The sequence below is a fragment of the Anser brachyrhynchus genome, assembly GCF_964034855.1.
Source record: "Anser brachyrhynchus genome assembly, chromosome: 2".
Lineage (NCBI taxonomy): Eukaryota > Metazoa > Chordata > Aves > Anseriformes > Anatidae > Anser > Anser brachyrhynchus.
The window spans coordinates 19,523,025-19,539,989 of NC_137695.1; the positions used below are offsets into that span (position 1 = coordinate 19,523,025).

Genomic DNA, 16,965 nt, shown 5'->3' on the forward strand with positions numbered 1-16,965 from the left:
GGTGGCGGGCAAAATCCCGACCCTATTTCCGCGGCCGTGTTTTGGGGGGCCCGGCTGAGACGCCCTTTGTAGCTGTCGCCCACGGCTGAAGCGTTCAAACGGGGCGGATAAATTATTAGAGGAGTAAAAGACCTGAACGGCTTAATTGGGAAAAGCAGTCCTGGTTCCAACCAATGTCCGTACAATTGCACACTGCAGTCCACCATTATTCGAGCTTCATCTACTATGCACTATGTACCACCGTCTCCAAAGGATTGTTGCCCTAGAAACTTGTTTTAAATCTCCAGCTATATATCAACACCTTGTTTTAGCAGTCCTTGGCTGAATTACAGTTACACAGTTTGGCGCTTCTTTCAAATTTCCTCCCATCAGTTTGGCCAAAGAAAGGAATTTTTCTCCTTTAGAAATGAATTGGCTTAATTAGTAAGTAGATTAATGGCAATTGCTGGTGAGTTGGTTTCCAGCAGAGTTTCACCAGAGAGGGTTAATCGGAGTCAGGTCTGGAATCTTTCCCAGAACTGGCTGCCAGCCATTTCCGTCAACCAATCACCCCATAAACAAACGCGCCATCCGCTGAAATAGAGTTGATTTCTTACTGTCACCCCGCTGCACTCACTGCCCCGAACAGCCGCCACCTCGCCGTGGGCTTGAAATGGCTCGCCCCGAACCCGGGGCTGCTCATTTCCACCTATTTCCCCCCCCCAAAACTTGCAAGTGTCTCCCCGGCAAGAAAAGATTTGGTTGGGAGCATCGGCATCCCATAAACACGCAACCTGCTTTCAGCAGCCTCCGGCTGAGATTTTTCCCTTCCGAGTAGACAGGAAAAAATCGAGGCAAACACAATTACCGTAACAGGGCAGTCCGAAACGCTTTCCCAAAGCCACTGCCACAAACACAGGGCAGGCAAGAAAAACGTCGTCGGACACTTTGACATCTTTTTCAGCCTTTCCACTGATTTTTTTTTCTATACTGATAAAATGCATTCATACATCGACTCGCAGCTGCATTAGTCTTGCAAAAAAAAAAAAAAAATCCCTGCTGAGAAATGCATATAATAGGAAAAACAGATCGGCTGGACAGCAGTGTAATTAATGCCAGAAAGGGCTGAGGCCGGTTTCATAGTTTGTCTTTTGAGGATATCAAGACGAGACCTGGTGAAAAATGACGCATGCTTTAACATTTCAGAAAGCTGGCAACTAGCAGAGCTCCCCCCTCAACCCCTCCTTTTTTTTTAACTTTATGCCTCTGAACAAAGGGGTCGGCAGAACTAGCTAGGTTGTAATGAGTTCTGTGTCCCTAGCACATTAAGTGCATCATGGAAACATATTGTATCGAAATAGTTTGGAGGAGAATACTGGGGATGAAAGAGAAAGGGTGCTTTGATCAGCTCCCTGGGGTCCTGAGTGCGCGCAGACCGACTTGCAAGGACTTATTCAGCTCCAGCGAGACACACTTACAACACCATTCAAAGAAATTTGCATATCTGTAATTTATCACATTTGTCCCGAACATTTTTGCAAGGTAAATAAAAGTTGGCTGAATAAAAAATATCAATCATCACGGAGCGAGAGCGAGCGAGCGGGAGACGAGGGCGAAGTGTTTATTCAGCCGGGCTCCGCTTGCAAAACTCGTGCTGACCGCGGACTAAAACGGGCCGAGGAGGATTTCCGAGGCGGCGGCCACGCGTGTGCCCGAGCCCGGAGCTCCGCGGCCCGGCCCGGCACGGCTCGGCCCGGCTCGGTCCGTCTTGGCCCGGCCCGGAGCGCCCGGAGCGCTGCGGCTCCGCGCCCCGACCCGTCCCGTCCCGTCCCGTCGGGCCGTGCCCCAGCTCCCCTCGCAGAAACGCCTGGCATGGACCGGCAAAGGGTTTGGGGGGGCGTAAAACGTAGCGGCGGGGAGCCCCCCCCCGTCCCCCCGACGGGCATTGTTCGGCTTCAACCGGCGGCAGCGCCACCGCCACCAGGATCTTCAACTTGACCTTGGAGAGGGCTCCGCGCCTTCGTCCCATCCGTCACCCGGCGCGGTGACAGTGATGCATGGCGCAGCGCTGCTGGAGCGGGGCACGGGCAGAGCCGTCGGGGCCCGGCGGGGACGGGGCGCGGAGCTGCGGCCGCCGAGAGCCCGTCCCGCAGCGCCCGTCTCCGGGCTGGTGGCGGGGAACAAAAGCCCTAGGAGGCGACTTTGGGGCTAATTCCGTGGCGGACAGGTCGCTGAGGGGGCTGCGGGGCGCCGAGGAGCCGCCCGCCCCGTCGGGGCGCGCCCGCCGCCGCTCGGCACGGACGTCGCCTGCCCGCCGCCACCCCCGCTCCGACACAGCCCTCAGTCCCCCCCAACCCCTCCCCCGCTTCTCCCTTTCCTTCTCTTCCCAAAATCCGTCGGCCCCGGGCCACCGGCGGCGGGCAGGCACCAGCCGGGCTGTCCGAGCTGCACCGGTACCCGCGGGGGCGCTCCCCGGCCGGCCCCGCTCTCCCCGGGCCTCTCATCGACGGCCGCACCGAGGTGCCTCGCCCGGGATGGGGCCGCGGCCGGCGCCGTCGGGGGGGACCCGTAGAGCCGTGGGGGGGGCCCCGCCCGCCGTCCAGAGGGGAATATCCGGGGCCGGGCGGAGGATGTCGGCCGGGTCCCTGCTTTAACCGGGGCCGGAGCGCGGGTGGCAGCAGCTCAGACCGGCCGCCCCCACTCGGCCCCGTCCCCGGGGTGCTCCGTGGGGCTGGCAACCGACGGGGCGCCCGGCGCGGCCACCTCGCAGCGCGGCAGCCCTCCTCCGCCCGCCCCCGGCCGCGCAGCCCCGCCGCCGAGGGCTCCGCTCCGGCCGGCCCTCTCCCCGCGCCCCGCGGCGGCAACAGGGGCGGGGGCCCCCGTCGGGGGGCAGGGGGCCGGCGGCGAGCGCCCACCCGCGTGGCCTCTAAGGTGCTGCCCCGCCCCGGGGGGCGCCCGGTCCGCGGCGTGCGCGGCGAGGCCGGGCCTCCCCCGGGCTCTCCAAGCCGCTCGGCGGCACGCCTTGCGCGGAGCGGGTGCACGGGGAGGATGCCCGGGGCTGAGCCCGGCCGGGGCGGCGGGCGGAGGCGGCGGGGGGCGGCGGGCGGCTCGGGGGGGGCGGCGGCCTCCGCGGGGCCCCCCGGCGCCGGGCTCCTCTCGGCCCCGAGCGGCGCCGCGCCCGCGGGCGGCGAGCCGAGCGCTGCCTCCGGAGCCGGCGCCGCCGCCCCAGGGGCCGCCCGGGGGGGAGCCCCGCTCCGGCCGTCGGGGCGGCCTCCCCGCGGGGCCCTGCGGCGCGGCGCGGCGGCCCGGGGCGAGGCGGCCCCCGGGGCTCCCCCGCGGCGCCGGCGGCGCTCCGGAGCGGCGGCGCCGCGGCGGCCGGGGGCGGCCGGCAGCGGGGCCCCCTCTTGGAGACCTCCATGCGCAACGCGGCCCGGCGGGGCGGGAGAGCCCCTCCGCCGCCGCCCGCCGCCGCCCGCGGGGGCCCCGACGGCGGCGGGGCGGCGGCGGGGGCGGCGGCCGGGAGCCTCCCCCGGCGCGGGGCCGCCCCGTCGGGGCGGCGGCGGGCGCGGGGGCGGCGCGGGGGCGGCGGGAGAGCGGCGGGGCGCACGCGCGCCCTCGCGGGCTCCTCCGGTCCCGCGGCGGGGCGCGCGGCGGCGGGCGGGCGCGGGGGCGCGCGCGGGCGCGGGGCGGCGCGCGCGGGCGCGGGCGCGGGGCGGGCGCGGGGGCGGCGCGGGCGGCGCCGTGCCCGGCGGGGCGGCCCCTGCGCTGCGGCGGCCGCGGCGCGCTCGGCCCCGCCGGGAGGTCTCCGGCGAGGCCGGCGCCGCCCGCCCGGGCGCGCTTCATTTACAGCCGGAGCCATTCATCCCCCCCGCCCCTTTGTTCGGCCTGAAAGTAATGCCGTGAATTAAAAGAAATGACAATATTTTGTATCTGCTCGCAAGTCCACGAGAAGGGCCCTTGAGCTTGGCAAAAATCAGGCGAATCATTCATCGTGCCACCCCGCACCTGTGGGCTTGGCATTGAAAACCCCGCGGACCTATTCCTATTAAACTTAATTATTCCCCAAAGGCGCACAATGGTTGAAATGGAGCAGGTTGGAGTCTGTTTATTGGTCGTAAATGTTTTTCTGAAGATCTTCTGAATCTCATTGTTAGCTCGTTGTTTGAGGCTGCCCTCTTTCTTTCAGACTAGAGTAGCCTTGGACTTTTCAATTTTCAATCGTAACATCTGCTTAATCGTACGGATCAAAATATGGAGACACAAAACATATGTAATGGTTGATTTGTTAAATCCTGGTAATGAGTTATTAACAAGGGAAAACAATAGGGCAGGATGGTGAGAGCCTTATGGTAACAGAGTCACTTTATGTAACGCCTGACGTTTCCCTTCTTGATAAATGGAACTAAGGTCTGAGCGCCAGGTGATAGCAAGAAAATCAATGTCTTTAGGGGCCAGCCCCGAGACTTTTTTTCTATGTGAAAAATTAGGAGACATAAAATTTAATTGGCTGATCAGGGGAAAGCAGTGGTCTTAAGTTTAATTGCCAGTAGGCTTAGCAAGGGAGACAAAACAAGATTTGGGCCTGTTTGTTTGCTTGCATCCCAGCTCCGAGTCCAAGTGTATCATTGAAAATGTGTTTTATTATAACACATGTCATGCTTTACAGTTCCCATATTGTGTAAAGACAATGGTTAATGGTACATTAAAGACAAGCAAACCATGCCAACACGTCTTGGACACATTGTAAGGGCCTCTCTCTTTGCTTGCTTTAGGCAGCTGCAGTCCAGGACCCAGAAGCACAAAAAGAACAAGTTTGAAATACCAGGTGCATCCTAGAGAACCACGACAGGGATTGATATGTTATAGCCCAGGACATGAACCTAGCAATAAAGATATCATTGCGATTGTTTGCGGCTTCCACGCCATGTAAAGCCGGAGGCGCCGGAGCAGGCTGCTTGCTGGCAGCGAGGCTCAGCCTCCCCGGCTTCCCCCGGCGCCCTCCGCCGGAGCCGAGCACCTGTTGGCAGCCCCCGGCCCCGTCGTGGGAATCGCCCCCTGCCCGAGCTTCCAGGTCCCGGCGGCGCGGCTTGTCCTCCGGTTATTTAGGACCGTTCCCACCGGCCGGCTGCAGCCCGCTTGGGGAAAGAGGGAGATTTACCGGGGGGACACGCACTCAACCGGTGGCTGGCCCGACCTCGCAGCTGCTCCTCGGTGCCAGCCAGGGACGCCTCGGGCCGGGCTCGCCGGGCTGCGAGGCTCCTCGCCCGCCTCGGCCCCCCGGAGGCCATGGGAACGGCGCCCGGCCGGGTTCACAGCGCCCCGGGGAGCCCCTCCGTGCGCGCAGCCCCGCCGGAGGAGCCCGCACCCGTTCCCACCGCTCTCCCGGGTGCTGGGGCGGGCACGGCGCTGCCTCCGCCGCTCCGCCTCGCCCGCCCCGCCGCTCTCCTCTTCGGTTTTGTTACTCATGTGGGTTTTAGACGGCCCCCCTGGGGGGATTAAGGTGTCTTTAAGGAGCACCGCGGGCGGCGCTGGGCCCCGGAGGACAGCACCACCCGCACGCCGGGAGCCTGCGGGAAGCGAGGCGCTGCTAAGTGCCTTCACCCCCCCGTGGCCCCGTCCCCAGCCCGTCCAAGCGTTTCCCCTCCCGTGAGTGCCCCCCCGCCCCGACGTACAGCCCGGCCCCCGGGGGTGCCCCCTCTCCCAAAGAAAGGGGGGCTCGGGCCGCTCCCCGGGCCCGGGAGGGCCGCCCCCGTCCCCCCGGGGCGCCGTCGGGGCACGGCGGCTGCGGGGCGGGCGGTCCCCGGAGGGCTCGGTGCGGGGTCTGGGGGGGGCGACGGGGACCGGGGCGTCCCGGTGCGGGGCAGCGGGGCCGGGGGGAGCCCCTGCCGGGGCGCAAAGGGCGATACTCGGCCGGGGAGGGGGCAGCGCTGGAGAGGCGGTGGTCGCCGCGCCGCCCCTGGTCGCGGCTGCTGGAAGAAAAGGGGACAGGCGGGGGGGCAGGGGGGGTGAATGGCCGTCAGTCACTCCTGCCCCGCGCTGCCCCGCGCCGTGCCGAGCCGTGCTGCCGGCCCGCAAAAGCCCCCCCGGGGCTGCCGCAAAACGCTGCGAGCCGGGCGTGCGGGTGCCGGCGGCTCCCTCCGGGCAGGGGACCCGGAGAGGCGCCTCCGCGGAGCCTTGTGCTGCGGGATTTTGTGGGGTGAATGGCTCGGGAGTAAGTCAAAAGGGGCTGTCAGTCTCTTTGAAGGTTGCGTTTAAAGGGACTTGCCAAGTCAAGACGGGAGAGTGACAAGATAGAGACCCTGGTGTTTTACATGCGAAGGCCGGCTCTTCCGCTTCATCTGCACCATACTAAAGGATGTGTTGAAGCATTGAATCACAAAAAAAAAAAAAAAAAAAAAAAAGTGGCACGCCAAAGAAAAGGTGCCACATAACAATGATTGTAGTGTTTTAATTGTGGGGTACCGCCTCACCAAAGCCAATTGAGACGGACGGGGCTACAGACAGAAGGAAGCGGTACAACACTTCCATAACTTATAATTAAGCTGAAGTCCGACTAACATTTGACTTTCTAATGAGTGTAATGAGATTACATGCCTGATGGAAGCATTTGTGCCAAAGCGACTTTCTGTGTTTAATGAGGTCCTAATACAGGACAAGATCGAATTATAGGTCGGCTCTTTTTCTCCCTCAAAGAGCCCCGTTTAAGTTCAACGACACCGGTGCCCACCGCCTCCCTCCCGCCGCAGGACGGGGCGAGGCTCGCGGCCGGGGCAGCCTCAGCTCGCGGTGCAAACCAGCAAAGAAATAAGCGAAGCCCCCCCCGAGCCACCCTCCCGGCCCGGCTTCGGCGTGTTTGTGTGGGTAAGTAGCTCCTCTAATTGCTATTGGAATAGATCCATGCCATCCGCGCTAGGGAACTAACTGTGTCTATCTAGGTTAATGCAATTAGCATGCACGCAACATATTGCTCCCACTTTGCGGCAGCTTTGAAAAAAAAAAAGAGAGAGAAAAAAGGGGGGGGGGGGGGGGGAGGAAGACGACAGCGAGAGATGATGCACGGTGTGTGATGAGCAGTAATTATACCTTGGCTCACCAGGGCCGTTCCCAGCCGCCGGGACAGCCCAGCGCTGCCTGCCCGGCCCGGGCATCTGGGGCTGTGCCGAGCCGTCGGGGCCGAGCCGCGGGTGCCACGGGAAAATCAGCACCTGCGGCGCCGGGCCGAGCCCCCCGCCCCAGCACCGGGCCCCCCCTCCGCCCCCCCTGGCCCTCGCTAGTGGCATTTGCAGCCCCCTCCCCTTCCCCAGCCCCCGGGCAGGTGCAGGGCCGGCCCCCCCGGCCCCGTGCAGCGGTGCAGCCCCCCCCAGCAGAGCCCCTCTGCCACCAGTTGCACGACGGCTTGTGCGTGTGTGTGTGTGTGTGTGTGTGGCCCCCCCCCGACACTGCGGCGTTCCCAGGGTGACAGCGGGGGATGCTCCGCAGGTGGGGGCAGCCCCGTCTCCCCTCCCCGGGATTTCTGGGGACAGCTTTGTCTTGCTGGGGGCGAGGAGCCCATCCCCGTGACCGTGGAGATGGGGTACGGGGCGGCGGGAGGGGGGGGCTCGCGGGGACCGGGGGGGCTCTTTCTGCTTGGAAACCCCAAGCGGAGCGAAGGCGCTGAAAGGAGGGGACGTCCTGAAGTTAGACAAAGACATCACTTGGAAACACTTGGGCAGGGGACGGCAAAAGGGGTGGAGAGAAAGGGGAAAGTGTCCCCCCGCCCGCCCCAGCCCCCCGGCCCTATAAGAGCGGCCGCCCCCGGTGGGGCAGGGGCTGGGACCGGGGCCGGGCTGCGCCGGGGCTCCCTCCCTCCCCGCAGCCTCTTCCCCCAAACACAGGGCTCCGAAAGGTGTGCTCCGGGTTTATTATTAACAAACACAGGAAGAGTCCACGTGCGGCAATAAATTATTTTCACAGGTTCCGGCGTTATTATTATTATTTTTTTTTTTCCTTTCCGAAAAGGTGCTGGTGGAATAAAACTATTGCATATCTTAAAAAAAAAAAAAATCAGGATAAATTATATAAATTATACATTCAGAACAGACGATTCTACCTCATTGTGTCTACTCCGTAATAAATAGATAAATAAAGTTGATTGCCCTTAAGAGTCTGAATCTTAATTTACAGCAGAGGTCTTCACGTACAGCATGTACAGGGCGGGGGCGGCGCGCAGCCCACCCTCACGCCACGAAGTCGAAGGGGGGCTCGTTCTCGATGTCGTTGAGGGAGGCTTTGTTGGGCACCTTCCGCGGGTCCTCGGGGGTCCACACTTTGGCTGTCCGGATGATGTTTTGTTCCTTGAGCTGCTTTTCGTCAGTCCACGACAGCGAGTGGCCGGCCAGAGGGGGGAGGCCGTAGTCGGGGTCGCTCGGGGAGGGGGATCCTGGTGGGTAGTGGGTTGGGGTTTTATTTTGGGGGGGGGGGGGGGAGAGGAGAGAGACAGAGGGTTATTGCCGGGGCCGCCCCGCTGCGCGGCCGCGCAGGTGAGCGCCGCATTCCTGCGGAGCCGCGACGGGGCGGGCCGGGCCGGGGGCCGCTCACTTACTTGTGCCGCGGTGGCAGATGATGATTTTCTTGGGCTGGCTGGGGCTCTCGCTGCCGGCGCTGCGCAGCGGCAGGTCGGACTGCACCAGCTCGCTGAGGAAGTTGATGTAGCCGATGGCGAGGCGCAGCGTGTCCACCTTGGAGAGCCGCTTCTCGTAGGGCAGCGTGGGGATGTGCGAGCGCAGCCCCTCGAAGGCGTCGTTGATGGACTGCATCCGCCGCCGCTCCCGCACGTTGGCGGCCTGCCGGAGCTGCTGCAGCTCCGCCTCGGAGCGCACCCGCCGCCGCCGCTTGGCCGAGCCCAGCGCCTGCAGCCGCCCCCCCGGCGACAGCAGCGCCGCGCCCGCCGCCCCGCAGCACTCGTAGGCGAAGCCGGGCGAGGCGGGCGACGGGGGGAAGGCGGCGGCGGCCGCCTCGCAGCAGTAGCCGCCGTCGGGGTCGCCGCCGTCGCGGTAGTACTCCTGCAGCTGGCGGCTCAGCAAGTCCACGTCGGGCTCCAGCAGCCCGTCGGCGCCCAGCGCCTCCCGCGGGGCGGGCTCGGGGAAGAAGTCCTCCTCGTCGAAGTAGGGGGGCGAGGAGAACGAGTCCAGCCCCCCGGGGAAGTGCTCCAGCAGCACCGTCTCCATGTGCCGCGGGCCGGGGTTGGCGGGGGGCGGGGGGGGCAGCCCCGACGGGGCGCGCCTCCGACGGCTCCCGACGGACCGCGAGCGGCGGCGGAGACGTTGGCGGCGAGGGGGGGGGGGGGGCGCTCCCCTCTCCCCTCCCCTCCCCTGCCCTCCCTCCCTCCCCTCCCCTCCCCGCCCCTCCCCTCCCCTCCCGGCCGGGCCCGGTGCCGCCGCTCTCCGGGGAGGAGGCCGGAGCCGGCTGGCGCGGCGGGGCCGGCACGCGAGGGGCCTTATAGCGACATCCCCGGGCGCGTGCCAGTGACCGCCGCCGGCAGCCAATCAGCGCCGCGCGGGGGAGACGCCCCCCCCCCTTGTCCCCCCCCCTCCTTCCCCTCCCGTCCCTCCCCGTCGGGGCTGGAGCCGCCGGGGACGCGGGGACCCGTCGGGGCTGCCCGCGGGAGAGGGGCGGCGCCGTCGGGAGCGCCGAGGGGGGACCCTGCTGCAGCCCCCCCCCAACAGCCCGGCTCCCACAGGCCCGGGGCTGAGCGGGGGTGCGGGAGCCCCGACGGCGCCCCCCGCACGTCGAGGGAGCGGCCCCGGGGCGCCCCGCGGTCCCCCACCGGGCGGCCGGGCACGGAGCGGCTCCCGAATGAATCCCCCCGGCTCCTGCAGCCCCGGCGCGGAGGCTTTCGCCTTTTCCCCCCGCTCCGATCGCCCCCCTCGGAACTCGGAGCTCGTTCGGCGGCGGCTCGGTTAATAATTCCCCGAGCGACTCTCACTGATGAAAGCGCTGCAAATTCTCACCGGGGTGAAATGGATTACCCGGCAGATTAGGGGAGGATTATCTCTGGCATTAGCGCCGCGATATTCCGCCCGGTAAAGGCTGTCGAGGTTGATCGAAAGCGACTTCCCAGCGCTCTACCAGCGCGGGCAGAGATCAAACCCCGAAGGGAAAAGCACCCCGCTCTATCAGCAGAGCAAGACAGGGCCAGCTCCGCAAAAATAATAAATGACCCGACTTCAAAGCGCCTGACAGCACCGTGATAACGCCGGGGAAAACGTGTGAGTCACAGGGGGGGAACAAAGAGCTTTGCACGGCGACTTCTTGGAAAGCCCTGCCGTCCGACGGGCCGCGCTAAAAAACCGGGCCGGGAGGGAGGAAACCTCCCCGAGAAGCCGGGGCATCCCCCGAGAGAGGGGCCGGGCAGTGGGCAGCCTTCGTGCTCGCCTGGAGGCAGCCTCGACACCGCGGAGGGAGGCTGGGACCCCGCGGGAGACGCCCGGCTCCGTGCCCCGACGGGGCGCACCCGGACTCCGGAGCCCCCGGGACAAAGCTCCGGGGGATTTCCTGGCCACGCCGCTGGCATCGGGCCCTCTGCCCCGCGGCCCCGCGGGTGGCGAGCCTTCGGGTCGGTCTTTGAACTGAAGAAGCGTTCAAGGTCGTTGAGCAAACGACTTCGAGTGGCCCCTGTCACCGCACACTCCTGAGCTGATTCACGTCTTGCAGCGCGCTCCGTGTCCTGCTGCACGTCACGCAGCCCGGGATCCAGAGCGGGGCCAATCCCCAGAAACAGGCTTTTTTTCCCCTTTTTCCCCTTTTCCCCCTTTTCCCCCTTTTTCCCCTTTTTTCCCTTTTTTCTCCTTTCTTCCCCCCTTTTCCCCCTGCCACCAGCCTTCTCCCAGCGCTCTGTCCCTGTCCCCTGCCGGGACATTTCTCCTTGACGTGGTGGCGAAGCATCTTCCCGACAGCCCAGCCCGGCGGCTGCGGGAGGTGATGGAGAAGGAGGAAAAAAGCAGGGTGGCCGCCTCTGCCCGGCGCGCTCCCGGTGCGCGGGGGCTGCTCGCGTCCCCCCGGTGCGCGGCCGCAGGTGGCCGGGGTGACCCCGCCACGCTGGGCACTGACTGTCGTCGCACCGTGGTCGTTGCACGACACCAGAGGGACATAAAACGTAGGTGGGGTGCTGGAGAGACCCTGTAGGGCCGCTCCGTAGGGAAAGGAGGGCATTTTGGGGAGGCAGTGGGTGTCCCAAAGCCACTCCGGGGCTCTCGGGGCGAGCAGAGGGATATTTTGGAAACGCGCTGAGCTGCCAGCATTGAGAGCACCCGAGTCCAGCACTCACGGGCTGCCAGGGAAAAGGTTTTCGGGGACTATCGCTGGAAGGCAAACTGCCGGGGACTCCCCAAACCTCCCGCACCCAGCAGATCTCTGCCCACAGCGGTGCCCCGGGGGCGCTGGGGGACGCGTGGTGCCTCTGCCTTCTCTCCCTCGCCGGGACACCTGCGTGTGCAGGGCCCGGTGAGGGGACGAAACCTCTGTCCCTGGGGGCTCCGCTCGGGGACAGCGGCACCCGGGGCCGCGCCGAGCTCAGCCGTGCCCGCGGGGCGCTGCGGGGGCAGCTCCGTGCAGCAAGGACCCAGCCGCATCCCCAGCGAGCAGCCTGACGCGGGGACCTCTCCCCTCGGGTTGCCCAAGACTTTACGAGAAGGAAACTTGCGAAAAAGCAGGAGGGGGAGGCAGCAGCAGCGCGGCCCCGGCCGGGCCGATGCACCTGGGCGAGCACCGCCGGTGTGGCAAACGCCGCGTCCCAGCCGTCGCCCACCGTCGGGACACCGGGGCGGCAGCGAGGCTGCCCGGCATGGCCCTGCGGCAAAGAAATTGTTCGACGGGCGCCCAGCACTCCGCTATTTCTATTCCTCGGGTGCAGGAAGGGGCGAGGGGTTCCCAAAGGGCCATGCTTGCTCCCCTTCAAAAGGCGAGGAGCACAAGAGGAGCCCACCCGGCAGCCCCCCCGACGGGGCTGGCCAAGTGGCCAGGAGGTCTTGGGGTGGGGCTGGGACAGGGGACAGGGACAAGGGACAGGGAGAAGGGCCTCGGAGGAGGGAAGCAGCACCGCTCGCTCTCGCTGCCTCTCGCCGGAGGCTCCCCGAGGATGCTGCGCGCTCCCCGAGCCCCCCCCGCAGCTTCGACTTCAGCCCCCGGCTGCACGCCCACCGTGGGACCGCTTTGGGCACTGTTGTGTCCCGAGGGGCTGGGAGACCTGTCCCGACTGCGGGTACCCGTTTTGGAACCACAGGTGGAACGGGGCGAGCGGCAGCGAAGCCCAAAGGGCAGCAGAACCACAAGTGTCGGGGCCAGGTCCGTGGCCCGTCCACTGCCTTTCGGTCCAGAGCCTTCTGAAGCACTTCCAAACCCGTGTGATATTCCAGGATAACGAACCCTCTTGTCTGGAGCTAAGGTAAGGCCCCAGGTGTCCTAAGAGATGTCTGTGGGGTTACCCATGCAGCTCCTACTCCTGTTACCCGCACGTGTTTCTGACTCCCATCGCAAACCCAAAGCCACCAGGCCAGGGCCGTGGCAAGACCAGCGGGGGCAGTTCCCCCTTCTCTCGTGCAGGCTCTGCCTCATTTCCTTCTGCAGACCTTCACCCTGCCAGTCCCTGCTTAGCTCAGAGGTCCGGAGGCCATAGAGACACAATGGGGCAAACACAGAGTATGATTTTTTTTTTTCTTTTTCACTAGATTATAAAACTCACCGGCTCCTATTGTGATTCCTTGGGCTCTTTCAGTGGTACACTTTGTGATGCAGAAGGGAAGCAGGGGTCTTTTAAAGGACTAACCCAAAGCTGCCCCAACACCTGTACGAATGGCATTTTGGCAGGAAAGGGTAACGCAAAGCAATCCCTGATTTCAAGCGGCACTTGGGCTAATTGAAAACACAGCATCTCCCCCGTCCCCTTTCCCCTTAAAACAGCGATTTACCGCAGCGCACCACCGGGGGGGGGCTGCCCGCCTCCTGCCGCTGCACTTTAATACCCCCCCCTTCCCCCGTCCCGAGGGGGAGGCGAGCGGCCCCACGGCCACCAGCGCAGCCCTCCCCGTCCACGCGTGGCCGCCGGCCCCGGCAGGGCGCAGAGGCTGCCGAGCCCTCCGCCGCTGCCTGGCCGAGAGACGAAGGCTGCGGGGAGCCCGCCCCGTCCCCCTCCACCGCGGGAGGGCCATAAATAAGGCGGGGACGAGGCGCTCCCCCCTCGGCGCCGCTCGTGGGGGCGAGCGCTGCGCCGTGGGGAGGAGAGGAGGCACCTGCAGCCGGGGTCGGGCTCCCCTCGGCGCTGGTACCTGGGCGCCTGGCTGGTAATGCAGCGTAAAGAGCCTCCTTTCAGGCTCTTTCAAGGCGAGATCGCGGAGGTCAGCGAGCCTACAAACCCCCCTCTGTCGGCCGCACGGCCCGGGGTGCCAGCGCGGCAAGCTGGAGAGCAGGCGCAGCCCATGGGAATCCCAACACTTGTGCCGGCGGCGGGCGGCGGGCGGGGGGCGGAGGGAGGGCTCCCCCGGCCCGCCTTTCCCCCCCGCTCCCCCGCCCCGAGGAGCCGCTGAATGTAACAAATGAGCTGCAATCGATCTGCGGGCACGGGGGAAAATCAAATTATATGGTGCGGCCGGCGAGGTGCGGCCGGGCGGCTCGCTCCCCGCCGGCTGCCGCTGCTCCGCTCCCGCATCCCCCGGCTTTCCTCCTCGCCATCCTCTTGCCTTCCTCCTCGCCATCCTCTTGCCTTCCTCCTCGCCATCCTTCAGCCTTCCTCCTCTCCATCCTCCAGCCTTCCTCCTCTCCATCCCTGGCCTTCCTCCTCTCCATCCTCCAGTCTTCCTCCTCTCCATCCTCCAGCCTTCCTCCTCTCCATCCCCGGCCTTCCTCCTCTCCATCCCCGGCCTTCCTCCTCCCCACCCCCGCACTCCCTCCTCCCCAGCCCCTCGGCGCGGCCGCGGTGCCCACCCTTGCCCTGCTCCCCCTGGGGTGGCTCCGGGACCACCTGCCCGTGCCCGGCCGGGGGTGGCTGTCGCGGCTCCCCGAGTCCCCGGGAAACCCATCTCAGCCCCCTCGGAGCCTCCCGGCCCCGGGCCGCCCCGCAGCCCCCGCCGTCGCTGCGAGCACCCCCGCCCCGTCGGGCAGCCGGGGGCGCCGCGCCCGCCGCCGCCTGGGAGGGCAGCACCTGCCGGGGCGGCGAGAGGAGGGGGCTTGGCAGCGAGCTCGTACCTGAGCCCCCCCCTTCTTTTTTTTTTCTTTTTCTGCCCCCAGACGTGCGAGTCGGGCCCGAGCAGCCCGTCCCGCTTGGGAAAAAACCTCGGCCGAGCCCGGCGTTTGTCTGCGGCAAAGCTGCCGTCCATGGGAATCTCGCCACTTGTGCCGCCCGCAGCCGGGAGGGGGCTGTGCTGCCTTTACAAAAAGAGACACAATTAAGCAAAATGCTCAATGAACATTATAAATGATGTGCAATCGCCTCGCAGATTGCTTAGCAAATCAAATTATATGGTTGCCCACGGATGATTTCCATGCGCTTTAAAACGCAAACAGGTACTTTCTGATTTTGTTTTCTGCCTCTTTTTTTTTTTTTTTTTTGGACCAAAAAAAAAAAGTGCTTTAAACATTGCGGAGAAATGCCACACGCTGAAAGGCGGCTGTGTGAATATTCACGTTCTCCTTTGTTCGCCCCTGGATTTCACAATAGCCTGGGGAGGGCACGTCCACTGCGCTCTTGTAAATTTACCAACCCCTGACTAAAACCGCCAGGCACCTGCTTGGCAGAGCACAAAGCTGCCCTACGTTTCCACCAACAATTTACTGTTTCGTCGGCTTCTAAATCGGCCTGACAACAGAGGGGCGCAACGCTAGTTTCATCTAAAGCAGGGGGGGCGGCCGAGCTCGGGGACATTTCGATAAGGAGCCCCGCGCACGGCAGCGCTCCGGAGGGGGAAAGGGTCCCCGCGGCAGACCCCGGCCGCACTCCCCTCTCCTCTCCTCTCCTGTCCTCTCCTTCTGCAGGATCCCCCAGCTGAGGACCTGCACAGGACCGCTGTCGTGCCTGCAGGAGGGTTTGCTGACGACAAAGCAAAGCAGGTGACGGCTGAAAATGCGAAGCCGGTGACAAGGGGAAGCGCGAGCTCCGTGCTGTAGCGTGTTCAGTAGCGGGTAGCGAGGCTCCCTGGCATCAGCTGGAAGGAGGCACGGTGGCTGGGCTTCACTTTTCCTATTCCTGACGATTTCTCCATGCTGAGCCCTGTCCCAATGGATGATAGGACATTTTTCCATTCCTGTAAACAACCACTGTCAGTTCCACAAGTATATCAAGCACTAAATTAAATAGAATTAAGTTTTTCCTCTCATCGCTCCTCTTTGTGTGCCAGAGACTCTTTCTGTTCTCTAATTTCCTCCCTCATTTATGATCATTTGTTCTTGTGCAAGTGTGGGTTCCCATTAAGAAACCCATACTCTGCGCCCACAGGATGTCCCTTAGGTTTATTTACAGTTTCTTCCTGGCTCTCATCTTGACAAGGTAAGCAAAGCATACTCGGTATTAGACAGATTTAAATCACCTTTCCCTGACCTTTCCTAAGATCTTCTGGGACAACCAGATCTGTAGTTTTACGCATTTGTCCATGAGAGTCCTCACAGCTCCTTGGAGAATGCCGTCAGCCCTTGCTTTTCTGCCAACAGCCCTCATGTACCACGAGGGTAATATTTACTCTTGCCATGGCCATGTTCCTTCAGTGGCTTATAGCCACTTGGTCATTAACTAGTGCCCCAAGGTCTTTTTTTTCTTCTCTGCCTGGCAAGGACTACAGACACCACAGCCCTCGTACGTGTTCTTATCACACGCCCAGAGTGCATGACCTCAGTACTGGATTTACTTTCTTCTTTGTCATTCTGCTACTCGCAGCTGTAGACTTCCTCCTGATGATTTTTTCAAGACTCCTCAGTGCTGAGATGCCCTTCCTGCTCTGTGACTTTGTTAGATGTTGTTAGCAGATTCCTTCTTTTGTTCTGAAAGTGTTCAAGAAAATTTTCCATTGACTCCATAAGAACGAAGAGGTGACTACCCTGGGCCGTGGCATGGGTCCATCCAGTTCCCTCACCGCTCTGTGACAGTGGTAAGAGCTCAGGGGCTTCTTTTGCAGAGACTGCTTCTGTGTGACTAAGAGCTCTTAACAGATCTCTCTCCCTTCTGTGAATTTGTCTAATGGCTGTTAGAACTTAAGCAGCAAGTAGTTTTATTAAAATTATTAGGACCTGTTCGGTAGAGTTGAGTTTTGAATGGATGATTCCTGTTTTGGAAGCGGGTACAAGACTTAGAGGTGCAGGTAAAGCCTGAAAAGGCCTAAAAGCACCTGAGGGGTTCATATTCCTCTGGATTCTCTCATCAGCTAATGTTGCACCCCACCAGTGTTGCTCCTGAGGAAGCATCCTACACAGGTGGTGTTTTGTTGAATAGTCACGGCTGTAACAAGACATGGAAACTCTCCTGATGACTTTTAGCTACGAAGACCTGCCTTGGTCGTTGAGTTCAAGGAAAGGATTTCCAGTGGAGATCCCTCAGTCTCCACTTCTAGGTGCAGTGAGGCTCTTCTCCAGCCCAGATTTAGGTGCCTTCAAACCCCTGGCTCCTTGCTGAGCCCGCTGGCTCTCTCTTGCATTCTTTGTTGATCACCTGCCTCTCACCATCTCGGGAGCCTTGGGGCTGGGTGCCCAGCACCTACAATTCAGGCATTGCAAAACCACATCTCTGCATCCATTTAGCCCTGAGGCTTTTATCGCTGTGGCCAATTATTAACCAAGCCAGGGACATGAAAAACATCTACACGAGGAGATGCTGCATTTTCTTTGGAAGTTGTCCACACATGAATTGTGCTGTTTACCTCGCCTGGCACCTCTTCTCCTCTGCCCACCTTCTGCTAGGCACGGGAGAACATTGTTCACTCCTCTCTCGAAGCACCTTTCTCATCATGAGGATTGCTATCCTGTCACCTC

At 63.0% G+C, this 16,965-nt stretch overlaps 1 protein-coding gene across 1 annotated transcript; it reads right to left on the minus strand.

Annotated features, from left to right (window-relative positions):
• Positions 1 to 8,195: 8,195 nt before the first annotated feature.
• On the minus strand, positions 8,196 to 9,194 carry PTF1A (pancreas associated transcription factor 1a; the record flags this gene model as incomplete). Its single annotated transcript, XM_080580858.1, has 2 exons — positions 8,561 to 9,194; positions 8,196 to 8,398 (listed from the first exon to the last, which is right to left on the minus strand). The coding sequence occupies exons 1-2, from the start codon at positions 9,183 to 9,185 to the stop codon at positions 8,196 to 8,198; spliced, it is 828 nt and encodes a 275-aa protein (XP_080436984.1). The 5' UTR covers positions 9,186 to 9,194.
• Positions 9,195 to 16,965: the final 7,771 nt, after the last annotated feature.